This window comes from Bubalus bubalis, chromosome X, assembly GCF_019923935.1.
Source record: "Bubalus bubalis isolate 160015118507 breed Murrah chromosome X, NDDB_SH_1, whole genome shotgun sequence".
Taxonomy (NCBI): Eukaryota; Metazoa; Chordata; class Mammalia; order Artiodactyla; family Bovidae; genus Bubalus; species Bubalus bubalis.
In genome coordinates, this window is record NC_059181.1 from 74,446,800 (window position 1) to 74,464,784 (window position 17,985).

At 33.8% G+C, this 17,985-nt stretch overlaps 1 protein-coding gene across 3 annotated transcripts in view; it reads right to left on the reverse strand.

The window, feature by feature from the left end:
* Positions 1-17,985, reverse strand: part of HDX (highly divergent homeobox) — a 220,823-nt gene that overhangs the window by 186,547 nt on the left and 16,291 nt on the right. For 2 of the 3 annotated variants that reach the window (XM_006076546.4, XM_006076545.4), the window contains exon 2: positions 4,614-4,760. The exons of the other annotated variant lie outside the window; for it this stretch is intronic. In XM_006076546.4, the coding sequence (XP_006076608.1) occupies positions 4,614-4,760 (147 nt within the window). The remainder of the gene's footprint in view (positions 1-4,613; positions 4,761-17,985) is intronic. 3 annotated transcript variants of the gene reach the window in all.

A 17,985-nucleotide genomic window follows, 5' to 3' on the forward strand; every position in this document is an offset into this window, starting at 1 on the left:
TGGTAGCTATTTTCTTCTTTATGCTTTTATCTACTTACTGAATTTTATACATTGAATATATATTACTTTTGTTTTCTTTTAGCCTTTCTTTTTTCTGTCTTTTTTTTGGCCACCTTATTTATTTTTCAATTGAAGGATAATTGCTTTACACAATTTTGTTGTTTTCTGTCAAATGTCAACAAGAATCAGCCATGGGTATAAACAAAAAAATCAGTAAAAATAATACCAGTGGTTGGCATTTAAGATTTGATTACAAAATATGTACTTTTATATAAGTATTATAACAATCTTAGTATTATTACAGTGAATCATTATTCCTCTTAAAATGTACAATAAATATTACACTCCATAAAACAATCAGCAAAATTTATAATTATTTTTAAATGCATATCATCTTATAAACTACTAAAACCCATTAATCTATTTAAGAACTTCAAAAAATAAATAAGTGAAAACATTAAATGACCTAGTCTTGCATAAACATGGTACTAGGTGTATTTGGTTAATTTAATGGGATGTACTTTTGAAGACTGCACAAGTCATCCAATTTTCAATGTATATTTGTATTGTATACAACATCAGATATTGTAAAACTATAAATAAAAGCTAACACTGAATTCCATTATGTGTTCATACATATAAGCTACTTTGCTAGGCATAATTTTTCTAATTTTATAAATGAAGAAACTGAGATTCAGAAATGTTAAGTAGCTTGTAGAAGGATCTCCTGACCAGTTATCGGCAGAGCAAGGAATCAAAATCAATTTAATTTTGACCTCAATGAACATTATTCTTTCACTATGGTGAGAAATTCCTGAAATGGAGTTGGCCATTTCTGTGGGTCATTTTAATTTTATAATTAGTGCTTATCTAATAAAATGTTCCAGAAACAGAGGTGCTCACTCCATTTTGCTTCACATGAGGCTGTGGGAATTTAAAACTCACTCTTATGTAGTTTACTAAAGAGTAGAAGTGAGGATTACAAGCAGAGAGACAAATGAATATAAATGTCACAAGAGAAGGAGGTAAGGGGAAAAAATACAAGCTTTTAAAGTATATACTCAAGAGTAATATTTAAAAATAAATGTTTATGAATAAGAATAATTTCAATTTATGGTTCAAAAAGGTGAATATTACAAATACTCAAAATAAGTCACTGTGTTATGACTTTTCAAGTAAGAAGAATATGCACAGGAAGCATGATGCTTTGTAATTTTAAAATTTAAAAATTTCCAATTGGAAAGCATAGTGAATTGATAAAATTCGAACTCAAGATCAACTACATCTGCAGGGCAGCTCTGGGCAAGATTTCTAAGAAAACAAACAACCTATCATTTTCCCATCATAGTATCTATCTTAACACAAGAATTTTAAGAGTGATATTATTACATTGCAAATGTATGGCTTACTTTAATAGTTTTATAGTTCACATATGTAATTACTTAAATAGTTTACTAGATATTTATATCATATACCCATGAAAAGCAAAATGCAATAGAGTATCAAATGAATATGAAACTCAGGTATCTAACAATCTCACTTGTTCAGAATGCAGCCAATATAGATGTCACAAGATCCATGTACTTTACTGAAAGGAAAATCCTTGATCTTAAAACACTTAATCTTATTTTACACATAATTTTTACCAAACCTGGTATCCTAATCTATAGCAAATTAGAAATAACAAAACAAGAGGGGCATTGGTAATTGTGATTGCTGTTGGAAGCACCTTGATAGCACTAAAACTAATAATTTTCATTAAATATTACTCACTAAAAAGAAGAAAGGAAAATCATAAGAGAACTGATGTGAGAAATCGTTAAATGTCTGGGGTTCTTCAGTAAAGGAGAAAATCACCTTGTATACCTTACCATGTTATAAGTATTATTATTTTATAGCACAGTATAGTAATTGATTTCCACAGTAAAACTGAGTCAAAAAGTAAAGATTCAGTTATTTTCAATAGTCTCTATTCAAATAAAGTAGGAAAGTATATAGTTAAGAAATACTTTATATTAAAACGTCAAAAATAAAGCAATTTCATTGCCTAAGGGTTCCCAATAACTGAATTAAATTTTACTAAGTCATTCAGCTACAGGATCCAAAATTGACCAATGCATATAGAGTATAAATGATTCTCATTCCAAAAGTTTCATTGGTGAGAGGGAAAAAAATGGGTCAATCAAAATTGATATGATGAGCATTTGGGATTTGGAACTAATAAAATGATACTACATAGAAAAAAAGAAAGATAATGAACTTGGGTAACCTATCCTTGGTGTCCATAAAATTATTTTTCAGTCAACTTTTTAGAAATTCAATGTCTCCAAACTTTTCCTTTTTCTATACTTCCTTCTTTGTTTTCCTGTTCTTTTACCCCCACAATATATATCTATATATAGATATATAGATATGCTGTGCTTAGTCACTCAGTAATGTCTGACTCTTTGCAACCCCCATGAACTGTAGCCCACCAGGTTCCTCTGTCCATGGGATTCTCCAGGCAAGAATACTGGTGTTCATTTGCCATCCCCTCCTCCAGGGGATCTTCCCAACCCAGGGATCAAACCCAGGTCTCCCGCACTGCAGGCAGATTCTTTACCATCTGAGCTACCAGGGAAGCCCAAGAATACTGGAGTGGGTAGCCTATCCCTTCTTCAGGAAATCTTCCCAAGCCAGGGATTGAACTGGGGTTTCCTGCATTGCAGGTGAATTATTTACCAGCTTAGCTACCAGGAAAGCATATATATATACATACACATATATATGTATATATGTGTGTGTGTGTGTGTGTGTATATATATATATATATATATATATATATATATATATATATGTAGACTAGGTGTTTTAACCTTTTAAGTTCTTTACACATTGGGATCAAGATCTTAGTACAGTGAGATTTCAGTTCTTTTGAGAAAAAGCACAATAAGTACTCTATTAAAATAGTAAGGGAAGATCTCTTTCAAGTAGAATATGTAGACCTAGCAAAATATCAGAGGCAGGGGAGGTTGTGGAATAGTGAGTCTATAAACAATTCACTTCTCCTCTGGCTAAAAAGCCACCAAAATTGTGCTGAAATTTAGATTAGGAAGACGGAATTTCTGTAGAATTTACGCTTGCCTAGAACAGAGAGAATGAATCCATTTTACACCATTCCATATAATTTATGTAATATTTTACTTGCAAACTTGCATTCTATAAAGTTCCTTTCTTTCATTTCCATTATTTATTTAGATTTCACACCGTTTGGAACATAAATATAAGCCTTTGTATTTCAACACTCTCAATATTCAAGTACAGTCAAATAAGTCATTAGTAGGAAGACTGCAATAGAAATTTGGAAATATGAAAAGTCACAGTCCACAAAGTAGCTGCCTAAGACTTTTCACTTTAAAATAATGGTAAAAAAAAAAAAGAGAGAGAGATAAGAAAATAAAGAAGTTGCTGCAGGAAAAAAAAAAAAAAACAAAACTAGTTTTTACTTATAAAATAGAAATCTCATCAACTTGAAATATTACACATTTAAAAATTTTCCTAAGTCAATTAGTTTTTTCCCTCAAATTTACCAAAGGGACTACAAATAGGTAATTTAGAGCTATCAGTAAGAGACATTTGTAGTTCTTACACAAATCTGAGTATGATCTCAGCACAGATATCCTGGATATCCACCCCCGCCCCCACTAGAATTGGTGGCATAATCCCCTATATGAAGGTAAATGTATCCTTCAGTCAAAATAATAGATTTTCCAAAGAATTCTTATCAAGATATTTTATCTTTGGGGGTCTTTGAATGTTACTTCAACAGAAAAATAAACTTAGAGTCCTTTCTGTTACCAAATTAGCCTAATGAATGACAAAGTTGGGGAAGTTGCTAAACTTTGAATCCCTAAATTTTCAAACCAGCAGGATTTATAGCATTTTCAGACAATCATAAAAGGACCTATATTCTCACTATGAAATCTGTGACTAGTTCTGTTACATTTATCTCTTGCATCCTCTCTGTCACCTTCTCACTGCCTTTGCCAAATGTGTAGCAGCTCTAATTTTTAATAGCTGAATAACTATGATTATAAAAAAAAGGAAATTTTTTTTTCCCTAGGGATTTTCTGTCCCTTATCTTGTAACCCATTAAAATACATATATTACTTAGAAGGAGATGTGGCATTTATAAAAGGCTAGGTTTTCCTAAAAAGACATAAATACTAAAGTCATAAGTGCCCGATGAAAAAATTTAAACACATCAAGAAAACATGCGAAGTCCCTTGGTAAATGCATGTTTTACTGATATCAATTTGAAGGGTTATATCTATATTATTCTAGGTATAAACAAAGCATGAGATCAACAACTAATCTTAAAGGTACCTATTAGTTCAAAGGACTGGAATTTTTTTAAAGATATATTTAAAATGAAAAATTTTAGTGCTTTCAAGCTAGTAGAAAAAAAAACATACTAAATAATTGTCTTTATTAAAACTAGTAATTTTATACAAGGGAAATTAAGCTGTTTATAAAGTTAGTGACTTCATACCCTGATAGTTTTTCTCATATTAAGCAATTATTCCTTGCAATAAAAAGTATTAAATTCAAGAGTTTAAGACCTGAATACTTACCCTGACTACACTGAAGTCCAGCTTAGTCTCCTGTGCACACTGTAATATGAGCTGAAAGCAATTTTTACTTTGATTTGTCATTCCATTTTCATAATAACGTTGTAAAATCCTTTGTTGCTCTACAGTAAATACAGAACGTAGATTCATCTAAAAATAAAAGAAGATACTCTGAAAATTGGAATAAAAAATGGGTATGTGTAGAATTTGCATGTTTTTGTTTTTTAAAATAACTTTAGTGCTTTCAAGCTGTTATATTTTTTTAAGTGAAATTTTTTCAGTAATGGGCAATAATTTGTGTGCCAAAGGGAGACAGGTTCTCACTGAACATCATGCATAATGTGAACACTTACTGAACTTGTTCAGAAAAAAATATCAACTTTAAAGACAAAAATAAGAAAGCCCTTATTTGGATAGTGTCAGTGCATAAGGAAAAAAAAAGTTCTTTCACCAAAATAAATATTTATGGCTAGTAAAGCCAGAGATGTTCAATTATCGACAGGGAAACTCACTGTTCTTTGTCAAGCAAAGCATCTGGCATATGTCTTACAGATAGAAGCTGTGCTCTGGAACAAAAAAGTGCTTTTATTATATTTTTTTTTCTTTTTTCTGGGATAAAGGGGTTCATTTTATACAGAAGTCAAAATCTCTCTTTAAAGCTTAAAAGTAACCAGGAAGGTTCAGTGACTGTGAAAATGTGTTTGCTTTAGGCAATACTAAACAAAATAATTATTTTTAACAGCTGCAGTATGTAAACCCAAATTAAAAATCATGTACATTTTCCTAAAAATAAACCATGTACTTGTAACTGACTCATAATTAGGCAAGAGAAATTTTTTTTAAAAAACACAGTACTCTTCCTGTTAATAGGCAAGATGTTTCATATTAAGGGAACAACTCTGTGAATCTCACAAATAAGAGGCAAGCCAAGCTCTTCATAAAGGAGATGAATTCCAGTAGTATATTTTACAAAGATGAACACATAATTAGATAAAGGAAATTTCAGGTTTCTTTTAAAAGTTGTCACATCAAAACTGTTGTTCCTAAAAGCTGAAAGAAAACCTTCTTTCCAAGGAATGAATCCTTTTAAAATTAGGAAAACAGCAGCAACAAAAACAAACCAAACAGAAATCATTCTAATATGCTGGGTATGCAAACAACTAAGTACACTGATGTGGAAAATAACTTCCCTTTTAAAAAAATGTTGAACAATAAAGAAGTTTCATAAAGAAATTAAAGATAGTCATATAGATATCCAGTGCAATCTGTACATACGGCTTTTTTTTTCTTGACCATACAAATGTCTTCCTGTATAATGTTAAGAGATTTGATGAGAGAAATTCACATGTAGAAGAGGGTAGGAACATTCAGAAACAAATTACAAAGAGAATGCCAATGTGGAAATGTAAACCTCTTATCTGAAAACTGACCAAATTTTCAAGAATGTTTGGGCCAGAGTGTATGGACAATATTCATCAAAGCAATATTACTATCATGTATGCCAGTTTTCAGAGCAATTTCGGGTTCCTTTTCCTAAATGGTTCAGCTACAATCAGGAGATGAAGTTCAGATACCTGAAATACCTCATCTGGTGTGGATTAAGAAGTAAGGTACTTTGGAATGAGATTTGGGAAAATATAGAACAAAGTTACATATATTATAGTTCAACTATATGTTACAATTGATTTTTTAATTACATAAATTAAGACTTTTAGTTGGAGTTTCAATATCAAACTCTCAAAAATTAATAGAATGAATAGACAAAAAAGTAGAAAAATACAGTAGACTGGAAAAGCACTGTGAAACGATTCAACATAGTTAAGGTTTATATAATTTTCAAACAACAGCAGGATACAAATTCTATTCAAGTTCCCATAGAGTATAAGCCAGGAGACACTGGACCATATCCAGGGACATAAAACAAGGTGAAAAATTTCATGGTCTAAAGGTATTGAAATCATAGAGTCTGTTCTCTTATCACTGTGAAATTATGTTAGAAATCAATATCAAAAGATATTAACAAATGACCCTCATATTTTCAAGTGCAATGTGACATTTACCAAGAGAAATCTTTGATTTAGCCATTGAAAGCCTCAATAAAGTTAAAAGACTGAAAAAACACAGAGGGTGATTGCAGAGAAGAAAGCATTTAAATGAGAAACTAATATCAAAATGAGAAAGTAATATCAAAGATACTTTAAAAATCCCATGAATTTGTAGATTAAATGTCTGCTTTTAAATGCTGGGTGTATCTAAGAAGTCATAACAAAGAAAATTAGAAAATATCCAACAGTACAAAAATGGAAAGAAAAATATTTTTTAATTTATTTTTTAAATTAATTAATTTATTTTAATTTGAGGCTAATTACTAAACCACTACAATATTGTAGTGGTTTTCACCATACATTGACAGGAATCAGCCATAGGTGTACATGTGTTCCCCATTCTGAAACCCCCTCCCACCTCCCTCCTCATCCCACTCCTCAGGGTCATCCCAGTGCACCAGCCTTGAGCATCTTGTCTCATACATTGAACCTGGACTGGCGATCTATTTCACAGATGATGATATACATGTTTCAATGCTATTCTTTCAAATCATCCCATCCTTGCCTTCTCCCACAGAGTCCAAAAGTCTGTTCTTTACATCTGTGTCTCTTTTGCTGTCTCATATATAGAGTCATCATTACCATCTTTCTAAATTCCATATATATGCGTTAATATGTATTGGTGTTTTTCTTTCTGACTTAATCTCAAAAATATACAAGTGAAGCTCAATTCCAGAAAGAAAACATTTATCAAAATTTTTTCCATACAGCTGAAACTGTTCAGTGCGACTAAATGCAATGAGGAATCTTGAATAATTCGAAAACAAATAATGGATACTAGCATAAAGTTTTGTGAAATTTGAACAATATCTCTAGTTAATAATACTGTTTAACATGTAAATTTTGTTTTATTTACAACATAGTATTTCTTTATATTCTAAGATTTGTATTAGATGTTTCAAACATCATTCAAATATTTTTTAAATTACTAAAATAATAAGCTTTCTAGATTTTAGCAGTAATAACAGATGCCAGAATAAATGGAAATATATCAAAGTTTTGAGTGAATGTAAATTAGAAATCTAGCATTCTATTCATATTTTAGTCAAGAAGTGAAACCAAAATGTTATATATTTTTTTCATTTAAGCTTTTGTACACACACATAGTGTGTATAATATTATGTATTTTAGAAATGTTATGAATTTTTTTCTCAAAAAGTTCATTCTTTACCTGCTCAACTAAATATACCCTATAATCAAGATAACTTATTATCTCCTGCTGCCCTCATTATCTTGGCCTATAAAGAGGCAAGTTATTGAATGCATGAAGTTCTTAATCATCTGTACAAACATCAGGAAGAGTTGAAAAATTTTTCATTTTAAAAGTTGTGTTGTTATTTATGTGGGAGATAAAATGACAACCCATTCGATTCATGAAAATTGAGACCCACTGGGTTGAGTGAGGAAAGGTAACTGAATTAAAGGATTAAATATCAAAATAGCAAGTCATTTAGCTTTACCTCATGAGTATAATAAATACTCTTTGCACTGTAGCAACCACTGAACATATGCCATCCCACAAGTAATAAGACAACCTATGCCTTACTTTTTAGCTTCACTGGAGACTATTTGGTAAATCACTTAATTTCTATGAGCATGCATCTCCTACTCAGTAAAATTCTGGATTATATGACTTGTTTTATTTACCAATTTGGACTGTTACAAATAATTTAAGATATATGAGCTGATTTTTCTTAGTTTGTGTGTGTGTGTGTGTGTGTGTGTGTGTGTGTGTGTGACCTGCAGCTTCCAGGATCTTAGTTCCCTGACCAGGGATTGAACCCGAACACCCTGCAGTAGAAGTGTGAAGTCTTAACCACTGGACTGTGAGGGAATTCCTATTTTTCTTAAATTCTAAAGCTTGTTACAGTTGTAACATATTTATATATTTTTAGGATAATGAGACCTTTCAGTTTATCTATCATATTCATATGAAATTTCTTAGGTTGCTCTCTGCTTTAGAATTTGGCTTTTTAATGAAGACCTTGAGCCACTGGGAAATGATTAAATTATGTTCAGCATGTTCTATGCAACCAAGCAGAGCAATGAGTGAAATATTTTAGATATACTGCTTTGGAAGTACTTGAAAAATACAACTTTGAGGAATGACTCTCTCTTTAGGAGTTCCAGATAGCTAAGACTGTATTTTCACATTGGAATATTTCAGATAAATTCCTATGAAACACTGTTTTTATATATCAGATATCATACTTAAAACCAGTTTTAATAACACCTTAAATTGTATTAAGTGGGCTTCCCTGGTGGCTCAGACTGTAAAGAATCTGCCTGCAATGCAGGAGGCCCCAGTTCAATCCCAGAGTCAGGAAGGTACTCTGGAGAATGGAATGGCTACCCACTACAGTATTCTTGTCTGGAGAATTTCATGAAGAGAGGAGACTGGCAGGCTACAGTCCAGGGTGTCACACAGAGTCAGACACAACTGAGCGAATTACATGCACTTGCAATGTATTAAGGGGCTAAACCATTTGGAAAAAAAAAAAAAAATATATATATATATATATATATATATATATATATATATATTCTTAAGTACTCATTCTTCAAAAACCTGATTTTGAAAATGGAGTGAATCCATAAAATCATCAACAACTCAAATAGAAGACATTATTTCCAACATCAGCTTTAAATTTTTTCTTTATTTCTTTACACATGATTGAGCTTTAGGTTAATAACTTGAATATCTTTATCTTGGCCAATAGAGGTCTATTAGCATTGTCTTTTTAATCCATTATTATTATTCACTTTGAAATTTCTTGTTCAGTCACAAAGTTGTGTCCGACTTGTTGAGACCCCATGGACTGTAGCACACTAAGCTCCTGTGTCCATTACTATTTCCTGGAGTTTGCTCAAATTTATATCTATAGAGTTGGTGATGCTTTCTGTCTTATCCTCTGCTGCTCCCTATTCCTCTTGCCCGCAATCTTTCCCAATATCAGAGTCTTTTCCAATGAGTCAGCTCTATACATCAGGTGGCCAAAGAATTGGAGCTTCAGCTTCAGCAACAGTCCTTCCAATGAATATGTAGGGTTGATTTCCTTTAAGACTGACTGGTTTGATTTCCTGCAATCAAAGGGACTCTCAAGAGTTTTCTTCCAGCAGCACAATTCCAAAGCATAAATTTTTCAACACTCAGCCTTCTTTATGGTCCAACAATCACATTAATACATGACTACTGGAAAAATGATAGCATTGATTATACACACCTTTGTCAGCAAAGTGATGTTTCTACTTATTAATATGCTATCTTGGTTTGTCATAGCTTTCCTTACAAGTATATTTTAATTTTATGGCTGCAGTCACAGTCTTCAGTGATTTTGGAGCCCAAGAAAATAAAATCTGAAATTACTTCAAATTTTCCTCCTTTTATTTGTCATGAAGTGATGGGACTAGATGCCATGGGTCTTAAGTTTTTTAATGTAGAGTTTCAGGCCAGCTCTTTCACTCTCATTTTTCATTCTCATCAAGATGCTCTTTACTCTCTTCACTTTTTGCCAATGGAGTGGTATCATCTGCATATCTGCGACTTTTTTATATTTCTCTCAGCAATCTTGATTCCAGCTTGTGATTCAGCATTTTGCATATAAGTTAAATAAGCAGGGTGACAACATATAGCCTTGTCATACTCCTTTTGCAATTTTGAACCAGGCAGGTCCACATCTGGTTCTAACTGTCCGTTTTTGTCCTGAATACAAGCTTCAAACAATTTCCAAGGAAAAAAATGCAAAAAGGAAAACTGGTTGTTTGGAGGCCTTACAAATAAAAAAGAAGAGAAGCAAAAGCCAAAGGAGGAAAGAAAAGATATATCCATCTGAATGCAGAGCTCCAAATAGCAAGGAGAGATAAGAAGGCATTCCTAAGTGATCAATGCAAAGAAATAGAGGGGAAAGTAGAATGCAAAAGACTAGAGGTCTCTACAAGAAACTTGGAGATACCAGGGAACATTTCATGCAAAGATGGGCACAATGAAGGACAAATGGTATGGACGTAACTGAAGCAGAAGATGTTAAGAGAGGTGGCAAGAATACACAGAAGAACTATACAAAAAAGATCTTAATGACCCAGATAACCATGATGGTGTGATCACTCACCGAGAGCCAGACATCCTGGAGTGTGAAGTCAAGTGGGCCTTAGGAAGCATCACTACGAACAAAGCTAGTGGAGGCGATGGAATTCCAGTTGAGCTATTTCAAATCCTAAAAGATGATGCTGTTATAGTGTTACACCAAATACGCCAACGAATGTGAAAAACAGCAGTGGCCACAGGCCTGGAAAAGTCAGTTTTCATTCCAACCCCAAAGAAAGGCAATGCCAAAGAATGCTCAAACTACTGTACAGTTGCACTCATCTCACATGCTAGCAAAGTAATACTCAAAATTCTCCAAGCTAGGCTTCAACAGTAGGTGAACTGTGAACTTCCAGATGTTCAAGCTGGATTTAGAAAAGGCAGAGGATTCGAAGATCAAATTGCCAACATCCATTGGTCATAGAAAAAGCAAGAGAATTCCAGAAAGAAAAAAAAAAAACATCTATTTCAGCTTCACTGACTATGCTAAATCCTTTGTGTGGATCACAACAAACTGGAAAATTCCTTACCTGCCTCCTGAGAAATCTGTATGCAGGTCAAGAAGAAACAGTTAGAACCAGACATGGAAGAGCAGACTGATGTCAAATTGGGAAAGGAGTATGTCAAGGTTGTATATTGTCAACCTGCTTATTTAACTTATATGCACAGTACATCATGCAAAATCCCAGGCTGGATGAAGCACAAACTGGAATCAAGATTGCCAGGAGATATATCAATAACCTCAGATACACAGATGACACCACCCTTATGGCAGAAAGTGAATAGAAATTAAAGAGCCTCTTGATGAAAGTGAAAGAGGAGAGTGGAAAAAGCTGGCTTAAAACTCAACATTCAAAAAACGAAGATCATGGCATCCTTTCCCATCACTTGTTGGCAAATAGATAGGGAAACAATGGAAACAGTGAGAGACTTTATTTTCTTGGGCTCCAAATCACTGCAGATGGTGATTGCAATAATGGAATTAAAAGACACTTGCTCTTTGGAAGAAAAGCTATGACCAACCTAGACAGCATATTACAAAGCAGAGGTATTACTTTGCCAACAATGGTCTGTCTAGTCAAAACTTTGATTTTTCCAGTAGTCATGTATGGATGTGAGAACTGGACCACAAAGAAAGCATAGTGCTGAAGAATTGATGCTTTTAAACTGTGGTGTTGGAGAAGACTCTCAAGAGTCCCTTGGACTGCAAGGAGATCCAACCAGTCAATCCTAAAGGAAATGAGTCCTGAAAATTCATTGGAAGGACTGATGCTGAAGCTCAAGTGCCAATACTTTGGCCACGTTATGCAAAAAAGTGACTCATTGGAAAAGACCCTGATGCTGGGAAAGACTAAAGGCAGGAGGAGAAGGGGACGACAGAGGAGGAGATTGCTGGATGGCATCACCGACTCAATGGACATAAGTTTGAGCAAGCTCCAGGAGTTGGTGATGAACAGGGAAGCCCGGCATGCTGCAGTCCATGGGGGCGCAAAGAGTCAGACACGACTGAATGACTGAACTGAACAGAACTGAAGACTTTCAACAACAACAACAAACAGTTTTGTCATTCTAAAATATCCCTTATGCTCCTTCTTTGTAATCAGTCTCTCTAGCCTCCAAGTCCCTGACAATTACTATACTGTTCCTACTATTTTCACTTTTATAGAATGCCATATAGACAGAATAATACAGTATGTATTTTTTCTGAGACTAGCTTCTTTCACTTTGCATAATGTATTTGAGATTCATCTATGTTGTCTTTATCAAAAGTTTTCTCCTTTTCTTGCAGAGGAGCATTCCATGGTAAGAATACCAGAGTTTATCCATTCATTCATTGAAGGACGTGTGGCTATTATGAATAAAACTGTTAAAAACATTTGCGTTCAGGTTTCTGTCTCCAAATATGTTTCCTTTTCTCTTGAGTAAATACCTAGGATTATGATTGCTGGTTATTCAGTAAATGTATGCTTAACTTTATAGAAAATTGCTGAACCATTTTCAAAAGTCTCTGTACAAATTTGTTTTTGCACCAACATTCTATGGAAGTTTCAAGTCTTTCAATTCCTTACTATATTATTATCAGATTTTTTTAAAATAACCATTTTAATAGTTGTGTAATTGTATGTTATTATTGTAGCTTTCATTTGTATTTCCCTAGTAACTAACGATATTGAGTATCTTTTAATATGCTTATTTGTCATTCACACCTTCTCTGTAGAAGTCTCCAAATATTTTTCAAGTTTCTAAATTGGATTGGTTGTTTCTTCTTGTTGAACTTGCAGGGTTCATTACATATTCTGCCTACAAGTCCTTTATGGAAATATTACTTGCAATTAAATTTTTTCCTCATTTGTAGTTTGTCTTATTTTAGTAACAATGTATTTTACAGAGCAGTTTTTAATTTTGATGGAGTCCAATTTATCACTACTCTTTCATTATATGGACTGTGCTTTTAGTGTCTTATCTAAGAAATCTCTATCTAACACAAGGTCACAAATATTTTTCCTATGTTTTCTTTTAGTTGCTTTATATTTTTGTATTTCACATTTAGATTTTGGATCCATTTGGAGTTGATTTTTGTATAAGGTATGAAGTACAGGTCAAAGTTTTATTTATTTATTTATTTATTTTTTGCATTGTGATATACAATTGTTCCAGTGTCACTAATTGAAAGAAAATTTATTGAACTGCTTTTTCATCTGTGTTAAAAGTCATTTAACCACCTAAGTATGCCTCTCTTTCTGGTCACTTTTTACTGTTCCATTGATCAAAGTGTTAATTCCTTAATCAAAACCACATTGTCTTAACTACTATAGATTTATTGTAAGTCTTGAATCAGGAAGTGTAACTCTTCCAACACTGTACTTTAAAAATCAATTTAGCTATTAACAACCTTTTCATCCTGATATGAATTTTGGAATCAGATTCTTGGTACCTGCAAAATTTCTGGTGGGATTGGATTGAATCTTTAAATCAGTGTAGGGACAACTAGTATGTCTCCTAAAGCATGAATATGATATATTTCTCTATAATTATTTAGATCTTCTTTGATTTCTTTCCTCAGAGTTTTATAGTCTTCAGTATACAGAGTCAGTACATAGTCTGTTAAATACATACCTATGCATTTCTTGTGTGTGGGGGGACTTAAGGAGACTATTATAAATGGTATTTTTAAAATCATGGTTACTATAGTTAAAAATAACATAGTGTATATTGAAATTTACTGAGAGTAGATTTCAAGTGGTCTCACTATACCAAAAAAAAAAAAAAAGAACTAAACAGAAGAATGTGAGTTGATGGATATATGAATTACCCTGATTGTACTAATCATTTCATAATACATATCAAAACATCACATTGTACACCTTAAACATACACAATTTTCATTTGTGAATTATATGTCAATAGAGCTGGAGTCCTTTTTAAAAAAAATCCAATTTTCATTGCTAATATATCAACATACAACTGATTTTGGTATATTGACTTCAATAACTCATTTATTGGTTTCAGAAGCCTTTTTAATTGATTGTCTGGTCTGTTCTAAATAATTCTGTCATTCACAAAGAGAGAAAGACTTATTTCTTCGTTTCCAATACATCTGCCTTTTATTTCTTATTGTGCCTGGCTAAGGCCTAGAGTATAATGTTTAAATGAAAATGAAAAGGCAAAAGGATAGGACACTGAAAGATGAACTCCCCAGGTCGGTAGATGCCCAATATGCTTCTGGAGAAGAGTAGAGAAATAACTCTAGAAATAACAAAGAGACGGAGCCAAAGCAAAAATAACACCCAGTTGTGGATGTGATTGGTGATGGAAGTAAAGTCCAATGCTGTTAAGAACAATATTACATAGGAACCTGTAATGTTAGGTCCACGAATTAAGGCAAATTGGAAGTGGCCAAACAGGCACTGGCAAGAGTGAACATCAACATTTAGGAAAAGGTGAACTAAAATGGACTGGAATGGGTGAATTTAACTCAGATGACCATTATATCTACTGCTGTGGGCAAGAATCCCTTAGAAGAAATGGAGTAGCCATCATAGTCAACAAGAGAGTCCAAAATGCAGTACTTGAATGCAATCTCAAAAATTACAGAATGATCTCCATTCATTTCCAAGGCAAACCACTCAATATTACAGCAATCCAAGTCTATGCCCCGACCAGTAATGCTGAAGACGCTGAAGCTGAACGGTTCTTTGGAGACCTACAAGACCTCCTAGAGATAACACCTAAAAAAATTGTCCTTTTCATTATAGGGGACTGGAATGCAAAAGTAGGAAGTCAAGAGATACCTGGAGTAACAGGCATATTTGGACTTGGAGAACAAAACAAAGCAGGGCAAAAGTTAACAGAGTTTTGCCAAGTGAACACACTGGTCATAGCAAACACCCTCTTCCAACAACACAAGAGAAGACTCTACACATGGACATCACCAGATGGTCAATACCAAAATCAGATTGATTATATTCTTTGCAGCCAAAGATGGAGAAGCTCTATACAGTCAGCAAAACAAGACCAGGAGCTGATTGTGGCTCAGATCATGAGCTTCTTATTGCCAAATTCAGACTTAAATTGAAGAAAGTAGGGAAAACCATGAGACCATTCATGTATGACCTAAATCAAATCCCTTACAATTATACAGTAGAAGTGAGAAATAGATTCAAGGGATTAGATCTGATAGAGTGCCTGAAGAACTATGGACAGGATTGTGACAGGAGGCAGTGATCAAGACCATCCCCAAGAAAAAGAAATGCAAAAAGGCAAAATGATTGTCTGAGAAGGCCTTACAAATAGCTGAGAAAAGAAGAGAAGCTAAAGTCAAAGGAGAAAAGGAAAGATATAACAATTTGAATGCAGAATTCCAAAGAACAGCACTGAGAAATAAGAAAACCTTCCTCAGTGATCAATTCAAAGAAATTGAGGAAAACAATAGAATGGGAAAGTCTATAGATCTCTTAAAGAAAATTAGAGATACCAGGGAAATATTTCATTCAAAGATGGGCACAATTAAGGACAGAAATGGTATGGACCTAACAGAAGCAGAAGATATTAAGAAGAGATGGCAAGAATACACAGAAGAACTATACAAAAAAGATCTTCTTGACCCAGATAACCACGATGGTGTGATCACTCACCTAGAGCCAGACATCCTGAAAAGTGAAGTCAAGTGGGCCTTAGGAAGCATCACTATGAACAAAGCTAGTGGAGGTGATTGAATTCCAGTTGAGCTATTCCAAATCCTAAAAGATGATGCTGTGAAAGTGCTGCACTCAATATGCCAGCAAATTTGGAAAACTCAGCAGTGGCCACATCACTGGAAAAGATCAGTTTTCATTCCAATCCCAAAGAAAGGCAATGCCAAAGAATGCTCAAACTACCGCACAATTGCACTCATCTCACACACTAGCAAAGTAATGCTCAAAATTCTCCAAGCTAGGCTTCAACAGTAGGTGAACTGTGAACTTCCAGATGTTCAAGCTGGTTTTAGAAAAGGCAGAGGAATCAGAAATCAAATTGCCAACATCTGTTGGATCATTGAAAAATAATGAGAGATTCAGAAAAAAAAAAAACATCTACTTCTGCTTTATTGACTATGCCAAAGCCTTTGACTGTGAGGATCTAAACAAACTATGGAAAATTCTTAAAGAGGTGAGAATGCCAAACCACATGACCTGCCTTCTGAGAAATATGTATGCAGGTGAAGAAGCAACAATTAGAATTGGACATAGAACAGCAGACTGATTCCAAATCAGGAAAGGAGTATGTAAAGGCTGCATATTGTCACCCTGCTTATTTAACTTTATGCAGAGTACATTATGTGAAATGCCAGGCTGTATGAAGCATAAGATGGAATCAAGATTGCTGAGAGAAATATCAATAACCTCACATATGCAGATGACACCATCCTTAAGGCAGAAAGTGAAGAAGAATTAAAGATCCTCTTGATGAAAGTGAAAGAGGAGATTGAAAAAGCTGGCTTAAAACTCAACATTCAGAAAACTAAGATCATGGCATCCGGTCCCATCACTTCATGGCAAATAGATGGGAAAATAATGGAAACAGTGGAAGACTTTATTTTTCTGGGTTCCAAAATCACTGCAGATGGTGACTGCAGCCATGAAATTAAAAGACACTTGCTCCTTGGAAGAAAAGCTATGACCAACCTAGACAGCATGTTACAAAGCCAACATTACTTTGCCAACAAATATCCATCTAGTCAAAGCTATGGATTTTCCAGTAGTCATGTATTGATGTGAGAGTTGGACTATGAAGAAAGCTGAGGACTGAAGAATTGATGCTTTTGAACTGTGGTGCTGGAGAAGACTCTTGAGAGTCCCTTGGACTGCAAGGAGACCCAACCAGTCAATCCTAAAGGAAATCAATCCTGAATATTCATTGGAAGAATTTTTCCTGAAGCTGAAACTCCAATACTTTGGTCACCTGATGCGAAGAACTGAGTCATTGGAGAAGACCCTGATGCTGGGAAAGATTGAAGGCAGGAGGAAAGGTGACAACAGAGGATGAGATGGTTGGATGGCATCACTGACTTGATGGACATGAGTTCGAGTAAGCTCTGGAGTTGATGATGGACAGTGAAGCCTGGTGTGCTGTGGTCCATGGCGTCACCAAGTGTTGGACACGACCGAGTGACTGAACAACAGCAATGTCACTATCATCATTATAATCGATGGATATTGCATTTTGTCAAATACTTTTTCCTGCATCTATTGAGATAATTGTATAGATACTGTTCTGTTCTTTACATTCTTGATATGGTAAGTTATGCTCATTGATTTTCAAATGTTGAACCAGTATTCTGTTCTTGGAATAAACCCTATTTGGTTGTGATGTATTGCTTTTATATATTTATTTGATTTATAAATATTTTGTTAAAAGTTTTGAGTTTGCATTCATGAGGGATGTTTGTGATTTTGTATTAGGTTTGGAACAGAGTAATAAGTTAGGAAATGTTCCTTCTCTACTTTCATGTTCTAGAAGAGTTTACATAGAATTATTTCAATTTAAATCTTTGTTAGATATTACCAATGAAGCCATCTGAGCATGGAACTTTCTTTCTTGGAAAGTTTTAAACTATGCATTAATTTCTATATTATTCAGATTCTCTAGCTCTTCTTGATTGAGTTTGTATAGTTTGTGCCTTTCAAAAAATTGTTTGTTTTATCTA